Here is a 9,910-nt window from a genome sequence, read left to right as displayed (position 1 = left end):
TCTCTAGGTAATGAATTGCGTGATGAGGACATATTTTACTTTAGAGGTTGATTGTGCGTGCCTACAGACAAGCAACTACACGATAAGATCATACGTGCCCTACAAGAAATTTAGATTGTTTCAACAAAATTATTTATCACTAAAAGTACTAAATTTGTCATGATATATTTATTCTGACGAAATTTATTTGTTACCATGTTTGTTAGAACAACCTTGTCATGTAAAGTATGTTGTGACAAAATTGTGTTCGTTACCATAGTATAGTATTTATTGTAATAATGAATTTTCGTTACTATAATTAAATTATCGCAATAAAATATTTGTCACAATCAATTAATCATTTCGTCACAAGAAGTACATTTTGTCAGAACTAAATTATATATAAACATCAAATATAAAGGATTTTTGTGACGAAAATACATAAGGCAACAAAAATTATTTTGTCGCAGTTGCTATTTCGTCACTAAATGTAACTTACAGAGACAAAATATTTTTTAAAATAAAACAATTATTTTATCACAAAAAGTAAATTTTGTCACAATTAAGTTAAATTATAACATCAAACAAAAAATATTTTCGTGACAAAAAGACATATTACAACAAAATTTATTTTCTCACTACATTTATTTTGAAACTAAATATTTTTTATAACTTTTTGACTGTGACTAAATAATTTTGTTACAATTTTTTATTGTGATAGAATATTATTTGTCACATTTTTTATAATGAGAAATTAATATTTGTTATAAATTGTTATTTTGATTAAATAAATTTATCACTATTTTTATTTTGACAAAATATTAGGACGAAATAAATTTGACATAACTGTTTACTTTGACTAATTTTAACGTGTTATTGTGACTAAATCATTTTGTTGCAATTTGTTATTGTGAAAAAATATTACTTGTCACAATTTTTTATGATGAGAAATTAATGTTTATTATAAATTATTATTTTGATTAAATAAATTTGTCAGAATATTTTATTTTGACAAAATATTGTGACAAAATAAATTTGACATAAATTTTTATTTTGACTAAATTTACTATATTATTGTAACTAAATAAATTTGTTACAATTAATTATCGTAATGTTCTCACAAGCAAGATACCATTAAATGAAAGCTTAAAATCACTATAACGAGACATACAAGTGATATACCATTAAATGAACTAAGCTAAAGGTTTATACGGTTTTATAATGAATCATAATTGATGCAATTGTTATAACTTATAAACAGCAAACATAGTTCACAGGCAACCTGAAACCATCATGAATCAAATTTGCAGCAAGCAACTAATCTTCAAATGTTGCTGGAATACATGAAGACTCTGACTCTATCACCCTGCAAAGGAACCAAAAGATACACGTAATGTTAAAAGCAAAATGTACATACACCCAATGAATAACATTATAACACACTTACCATGGATTTTGGGGGAAGGTTGGACTTGAACTTAGCACGAACAACACCACTGTTACCATGAGGTCTGGCTACCTTGCCCCAAATGTAGCGATAGTGCGAGCCATTCTTCTTCACCTTGGCCTTGTAAATATAAGCCATTCGCTTGCCGGCGTACCAAGCCACTTCATCCTTGGTGTTACTAACATTATCCTTCAGAGGTACTTAAGCATACAACCATTTCAGCCTGGTTAGCCGAGTATTGTAATAAAAGTAGCAAAAGATTGGGAATCACTTAAAGAAAAATGAAAGGGCATTGCAATTGATTTTGTAACCCCCTCATACCGATGCGGGTAACCCGATCCGATCTAGAGTGTCACATTAGGGCCGCCGGAGCAACCCACTGTAAAAATAGCGGAAAATTTAAAACTTTTATTAAAACATGTAACTTATAAAATAATTTATCGGTATGCAGAAATAAAACAGATTTTCAGACTCGTATATAAAATAAAATACAATTACATGCCCCCTAATCACATGTACCGTACTCTGCAAACAACACCGGAAGAACTCACTTACTGAAGTCGATAGCTGCACTGGTACAATTCTTTTAGCCTGAAAAGATGAGTAACATAGTGAGCTTTGGAAAGCTCAGTAATACAGAACTACCAGATGATGCTGAAGAACGTGCAGATACAAATAAACATATATTTCCTTATTGGTTTCGAACATCTACTGCAGGGGCGGACTCAGGGGGTTGCCAGGGGTAGCCCGGGCAACCCCTCAAATTGTGAGGAACATTGATCAAATGATATTATTTTAGTATTTTTATATATATATTTTGTGATTTTTAGGTAGAATCCCTATATTTCAGATAAATTCTTATAGAAAAAAAATTTTATACAACAAAATTGTCTATTTAGTGTTAATTTTTTCTAATTTTTTTTAATTAATACAAGTGTCACCTTTAATATTGTGCAACCCCTAAAAAAATTTATAAGAATTTTTTTGTACAACCCCTGAATTTTTGTCCTGGGTCCGCCCCTGATCTACTGAGCGGAGATCCTACTGATATTTCAGGTAGTAACAGATAGTATTTCGGATGTCTAGGTTCAGGAAATCATGATAGACTATCTAGTGTGTTCCCGTAAAACCAGTAAAAAGATACAGATCTTTTAAAACACACACACACACATATATATATATATATATATATATATATATATATATATACCCATCCTTTCACAATCTATTTGTGTAGGTTCCCCAGAACCATACACCAAACCCACACAACCTGTAAGGCCTTGAGCACAAAGCCGAGAAACCTGCGGAAATACTTCCTTCAACAATACCCCCAAATTAAAACATTTTTCCGTCATTAAATGGAGATATCAGAAATCAAAACAGAATTCAGAACAGATATAAGAACAGAATCCATATCAGAAATCAGAACAGAATTCAGGTCATGTATCATAACAGAATTCAAGTCGGAAATCAGATAAAATATTTATATGATTAGGGAACACACCAGAGTTTACAGATATTATTTAGAGATACTGGATAATCTTATCGGGTAGAGAGATACGAATCTTCAGTTTACCGATAGAATGTCGGAAGTTAGAATCACTATTTGAAAAGTTCATTAACTGACAGAATCATCAGTTATTCAAAATATATTGATTTGTGACTAGGTTTTTTTTAATGCTAAGAGGGCTTTCTTGTTGGGTTATGTTTAGGTTTTTCGATTGCATGAATTCAAGTCCATCAAATTAAGATAAATGAAGAAAATTAATTATGTAATATTTGATTTAAATTAAAAAATTAAATATTAATAATTATATCAAAATTATCATAAAATAGATAAAAATGTAATAAATTATGATATTAACATTTAATTCCACTATCAATATAATTTTTTGAAACAAAAAAAGTGGAGAAAAGTATTTATCACAATATATGTTATCACTGTAATTAAAATTTATAACAAAAAGTATAATTTGACACAAAAATATGAATACCATTATTTTTGTTAAAATGTTTTTATTAATAATTATAAACACTTATAGTTACAAAAATTGTTACTATATGATTTTTTGGCGCAAAACAATATTGAGAAAAATCTTTATGACAATATATTTTGTTACTATATAAAATTTTTGGCACTAAAATTATGGAGAAATTATTTTTATAATATAATTTTCATAATGATTAAAATATATAAGTAAAAAAATAATTAATTACAAAAAAACTTAAATTTTATTATTTGATGTGATATTTTTTTCTATAACAATAACCATAAATTATAATTATAAAAATTGTCAATATAACTTTTGAAACAAAAAAGTGGAGAAAAATAGTTATGACAATATATGCTATCACTATAGTTAAAATTTATAACTACAAATATAATTTGTCACAAAAACATGAATATATTTATTTTTTGTGATAATGTTTTTTGTAATAATTATTAACACCTATAGTTACAAAATTTGTCACTATAGGACTATTTTGGCGCAGAAAAATATGGAGGGAAATCTTTGTGAAAATATATTTTGTCACTATAATTAAAATATATAACAACAAACACAATGTTTTACTAAAAACATGAATCTCATTATTTATTGTGACAACTTTTTTATAACAATAATTATAGCTTATAGTTATAAATTATGTCACTATATGATTTTGTTTTTGTACCATAAATTGGAGATAATCATTTGTGACTATACATTTTGTCACTATAATTAAAATATATAATCACAAACAAAATTTGTCACAATAAATCTAAATCTCATTATTTGTTGTGACAACTTTTTCTATCATTGTTACTAAAATTTTAGTTACAAAATTTTTCATTATATGCCTTTAATTTGGCACCAAAAAAATGAAGGGAAACAATTGTGACAAAATTCACAATAAATTTATTTTGTCACTATATATTACACAAGTTTGCTAATTGTGACAAATTATTATGACGATTTTAGCTTTTGTCATAATTGTATATATTTTTTTAATCTAATGTGACGATTATTTATTTTGTCACCAAAAAGCTACTAATAGTGACAAAATTAATTTTGACAAAATTAAATTTGTCACAATAGTAGAAATTTCTTGCAGTGGTGAAGCACATTATAGCCCTCTTGCATCCCATTTGGGTAACAACAAAATGTATAAGGAGCTCCAGCCATTGCACTAGTGGCAGGCATGAAAAAGGAAGTATCCGAGGTTGTTGTTAAATGCTTAGTGTGCCAACAATTCAAGATAGAACACCAGGTCCCCTTAGGATTACTCCAGTCGATTTAGATACCACAGTGGAAATATGAGAGAGTAACTATGAACTTCGTGACAATTTACCAATGACTAGATTGAAGTATGATGTTGTATGGGTTGTTGTGGACAAATTGATCAAAACAACTCATTTACTCATATTTCAGATTGATTATACATTAAAGAGATTGTCGCAATTTTACATTCGTTAGATAGTGAGGTTGTATGGAGTTCCTACCTCAATCATATCCAACAAAGATTTTTGTTTTACCTTTTTATTCTGGAAAGCATTGCCTTTCATCCTCAAAAGGACGAACAATATGAACACGATATTCATATCTTAGAAGACATGCTTAGGTGCACGTCAAAGACCTTGAGGGTAGTTGGGAAGATCGCTTGCCATTGGTAGATTTCAGATACAACAACAATTATCAGGATAGCATCCAGATGGCTTTATATGAAGGATTGTATGGGCGTAAGTGTATGACTCCATTGTGTCAGACAAAGTTCAGTGAAGGTAAAATCGTAGGTCCTAACTTGATTTAGAAAACATAGAAGAAGGTTCAATTGATTCAAAGTCGGTAGAAGGAGGCTTTGAATATACATAAATCGTATACTGACTTGAAGTGTAAGGATATAGAGTTTGTAGAGGGGGATAAAGTGTTCCTTAAGGTTTCCCCATAGAAAAAGGTGTTTTGTTTAGGGTGTAAGGGAAAGTTGACTCCATGTTTCATATGACCCTACGAAGTATTGGAGAGAGTTGGAACATTGGCTTATCATTTGGCCTTACCTTCAAAACTAGAACATATCCACAATGTGTTTCACGTGTCCATGCTTAGGAGATACCAATCCGATCTATCCCACCTTATACCCTTGGAAAAAATTGAAGTAAGTCAGGAGTAAATAACATTAATATGCCAAAAGAGGAGTGACTAATTGAGTAAATAACATATTTTTTCAAAACAAAGCTGAAAATCTCATTAATTATAATGATATCACATATGAAGTTCTTTTTCTCTTTTTCATCCTACCTTTGTCTCATTCTCTCCATCACTTCATATTTATTCTTCCTCCAAGAGTAAAACAAATTTGAAACGTTAAGAATTTCAAGCACCCTCTGAAGCTTTCAAGGTAAGAACATTAATATACTCCCTCTAAACTTCAATTCAATCCCTCATTTGCAAGATTTAGTGGTGTTAGTCAAAATGGGATTAATAGGGGTTTATGGAACTTTAGGATTCAAGTTCATTTTTTTAGAGAATTCAGTTGTAGAAATTGTTCCTAACATTATTCTAAGTTCCAAAATGAGTTAACGACTCATTCTCATTAAGAGAAATAAGAAAGGTTAAAGGAAAGGGACAAGAGGAGGTTAGTCCTTGGGTGATTTAAGGACATTTTCAGTAGCCTAGAACCAAGGTAACATGTTTCTAACTTGTCCATACCACATGTAGTTCACTAAATGTGCATAAATGGTTTGTTAAGTTCATAAAGCATACATGAGTAGTTCATGGTAAATTCCACGTTTGATGTTTACTAGCATGAAAGGTGACTCCTTTTAACCCCTAAAACATTAAATAAAACTTAAATAATGTTTATTAGCTTTGGTAAGTCAAATGGATAAAATTAGGCCACAATTTTGTGCCCAAAACATGGCACTTCTAGATACGAGTATCGGTAATAGAAAAAGAGTATCGATAATGTCCTTCACCAAGTGTGAAATAAGGGAGTTTTGGGAAGGGAATATCGATACTCATTCATGGAGTATAGATACTGCTAGTTTGGTCTCGATACTCGCAAGGTGGTATCGATACCGTGCACACTCAATCGGTTCCAGTAGTTATTTTTGGTAATGGTACACGAGGGAGTATCGATACCAGGAGTAGAGTATCGATATTGAGGTATTTTTTGAAACATCAAAGCTATTTTTGGTATCGATACACAGGGTAGGTATCGATACCCAAGGGTCAGTATCGATATTGCTGGCACAATATCGGAATCATCGATAACAAAGGGTAATTTACCCAATCGATTTAGATGTCTAGGTTTTAGGGTTTTAGGGTCGTAGAATCCTAGAGTATATGACTAAAAGTGAACAAATAAAGTAACAATAAATACAACTAGAAATTTAACAAGTTAAGATGATGTAATATCAACCTTAGCTAGATTTATTCTCGTAATTCCTTCTCATTTTTCACTTGTAACTTCCTTTTCGTTTCCTCTCATTTTCTTCATATAAATACAATTGTAACTTTCTCAATTTTCTCCTAAAACCTCCCATAGGCAAATTCACCCTTCTTCATTGGGTTCCAATTTCTTGTAGATTTTTGCTCATTCTTTCTTGACTTCATTCCTAAATTTTATTTTCTTTATTTCCTTACCATTGTCATCAATTCTCTTCTCCATTGGTGTTTATATCGCTTGTTATTATTCTTCATTTCCTTCATCTTCCCATCTTCTTTCTTTTACTATTTCCAGCAAGGTAACTTCTTAATCTTGGTTTTTTTTATGCTTTTACAATTAAATATCCAATTTGATAATGATATTGAATGATCAATGCCTTAAAAATGATTTTATAAAATAAAAGTAATTTTCATAGTTGATTAATGAGCTAATTTTCTTGAGATGAGATTTTCTTGATGTAATTAATATGTTTTTTTGGGATGATTATAACATTGATGGTGTTCATATTTTGGGTGAAAATTGGGTTTTCTATGCTATAGAATCGATATCGGATGAATTAATATTGATACCAGTCCCTTAGTATTGATATTGAAGGTAACAAAATCAATATTGGAGGCTTGATATCGGTATTAGATCCTTGGTATCGATATCGAAATGTTGGTATCCATGCCGAATGAATTGATATCCCAATAAAAAATGTGATATCCATACCGAAAGTTAGTATCAATGCTAGAGACTTGAGATCAATATTAAAGATTGTTAAAGGACTAGAAATAAGATTGAGAGTAGTAAATGACTAAAATACCCTTAGTGGGTAAGAAACTTTAAAATTACCCTTAAACGGATGAATAATGAATAATAGTGAACGAAGGATCGTTACGAGGGATGTGCTTGTAACGCGATGATGAACCATGCAAATAGTGTGATAGAGGAGCCTTATACCACGTGAACACTATAAATCATTGATGTACAAGTTGTTCCTCTAGTTCAAGGGTAGACCGATAGGAAGTGTAATTAGAGTGATTAAATGGTTGTTGTTGATTAACTAACCCTAAATTGAGTGTTATGCTAGTAATAACATACCCAAGTGGGTAGATGTGAATATTAATTACTTTAATGTCATAAAACACTAAAGGCTAATAAGTCCTTGCATAACATTATAGATGAGATAATGAGGGAGAAAGTGGCAAGTGAGGGTAGGGATGTAAAATCGGGTAATCGTTCAGGTTTCAGTAAGATCCTTTCAGGTCGGGTAAAATCGGATATAGTTCAAGTCCGGTGAATTTGATGATTCTTCTTGGATTATGTTAGGTTTAGGTCAAATCAGGTCGTGTCATTTTTAAGTTGATTTGACACCAGGTTTAGTTCAGGTTCAGGTCGGGTTACTTTCAGTTCGGATTGATGTCAATTCAGGTTAGGAGCAGTTAATTCAGGTTCTGATAGACTTTGGGTGGATCTCGTTCAGATCGGGTCACATCATTGGCAGATAAAATTCAGGTCGAATCTTTATCAGATATGGATTGAGTTCAAATTTGGTCAATTTTTTTTGGATTAATTATCTTCATCTTTCACGAACGTTGAATTGCAATTTGGTAATTGTATATGATTTAGAGTAAATTGCTAAGAATATAAATAATCATGGATCAATTTTATGAAAATATAAAATTAAGGACTAAATTGAACAAATATGAAATTACAAATAAATATATAAATAAATTAAAAACACACATTGATGAGGGACCAAATCGGAATAATTTTAAAATGTGAGGTTAAAATTAATATAGAGAAGGACTAAATTATACTCATTTTAAAAGTTATGGGCTAATTACAAAAATATAAATAAGAAATAAGAAGAGCCAAATTCATATGCAACTATAAATTTAATGACTAAATTGAATAAATATGAAAATGAAAAATTAAAATTTAAAAAGTAAATAACACAAAAGAATGAAATCAAAATAATTGTAAAATGTGAAGCAAATTTAAAAAATAGAGTAAATTGCATTCATTGCAATAGGTAAGAAAAAAATTAAAACAATTATAATATATATATATATATATATATTAATATATAATATATATAATTTATACTATATAAATTCAAAGTATTTACCATATATATAAATACTATATAGTTGAATACATTAATTAAAAACTATTTATATAGTATATACTATATAGTTTACATATGAACTATATATAGTTTATTAATGAATTATATAAACTATTTATATAGTATATACTATATATAAACTATATACTATAGTTGATATTTATATCTGTACTATAGTTGATATTTATATACCATATAATATAATTTATACTATATAAATTCAAAGTATATATTATATGTATGAATACTATATAGTTGAATACATTAATTAACAAACTATTTATATAGTATATACTAAATATATAAACTATCTATACTATATAGTTTACATATGAACTATATATAAAACTATAGTTTAACTATAGTTCATATGTAAACTATATACTATACATTGATATATATATATATATAATATATATATATATATATATATATATAATATATATATATATATATATATAAACTATATAGTTGAGCTATAATTTTTTTTTTGCATTCTCGAAACATGACCGGCGAAGAAGGCAGAGCGACAGTGGTGCGGCTGCGACGCGTCGACGAGGTCTCCAGTCGGTTGGGACGCGTCGGTGGGGAGTGCACCTCCTTTGGATGATGAAATCTTAGCCATTGGATCCAATCTTGATCCAATGGTTAAGATTAGTTATTGTTTTTCACTTGGATGATGATGTGGCTTAATGGGAGCCATTGGATCTAGCTTCTCATCCAAGGACTCACATGAATTTGTGTTTCTTTCACATGGATTGAATAGTGACCCTTAGATGAAGGCTAATCAAGGGTGGATATTAGTTTGTATTTTTTTTTCACAAGAATTAGTGATGTCATCACCTAAAAAGCCACACTACCATAAATGCTTCATCTTTGACTTTTCAAAGCAAAAAATTCCCCCCCCCCAAAAAAACACCCAAAACCGGAGGTTAAGGATCAAGCAA

General features: G+C 29.6%; 1 protein-coding gene across 1 annotated transcript; it reads right to left on the bottom strand.

The window, feature by feature from the left end:
- Positions 1-1,303: 1,303 nt before the first annotated feature.
- LOC120177817 (60S ribosomal protein L35a-1-like) lies at positions 1,304-9,588 on the bottom strand. Its single transcript, XM_039183828.1, has 3 exons — positions 9,469-9,588; positions 1,427-1,615; positions 1,304-1,345 (listed from the first exon to the last, which is right to left on the bottom strand). Exons 1-3 carry the CDS (start codon positions 9,586-9,588, stop codon positions 1,304-1,306), a joined length of 351 nt encoding a protein of 116 aa, XP_039039759.1.
- Between the last annotated feature and the right edge of the window lie 322 nt (positions 9,589-9,910).

The sequence above is a fragment of the Hibiscus syriacus genome, unplaced genomic scaffold (assembly GCF_006381635.1).
Source record: "Hibiscus syriacus cultivar Baekdansim isolate YM2019G1 unplaced genomic scaffold, ASM638163v2 tig00112319_pilon, whole genome shotgun sequence".
NCBI lineage: Eukaryota > Viridiplantae > Streptophyta > Magnoliopsida > Malvales > Malvaceae > Hibiscus > Hibiscus syriacus.
Note: the sequence above shows the minus strand (reverse complement) of the source record. Positions and strands in the feature narration are given on the sequence as shown.

Bases quoted from the DNA above. Each gene is read 5' to 3' on its own strand.
- LOC120177817 (XM_039183828.1), bottom strand. From the start codon at position 9,588: ATGGCTAAGATTTCATCATCCAAAGGAGGTGCACTCCCCACCGACGCG. The intron at 1,616-9,468 runs GTTTCGAGAATG...GTACCTCTGAAG, and splicing joins CTGCCTTCTTCGCCGGTCAT to GATAATGTTAGTAACACCAA. The intron at 1,346-1,426 runs GTAAGTGTGTTA...GTTCCTTTGCAG, and splicing joins ACCTTCCCCCAAAATCCATG to GGTGATAGAGTCAGAGTCTT.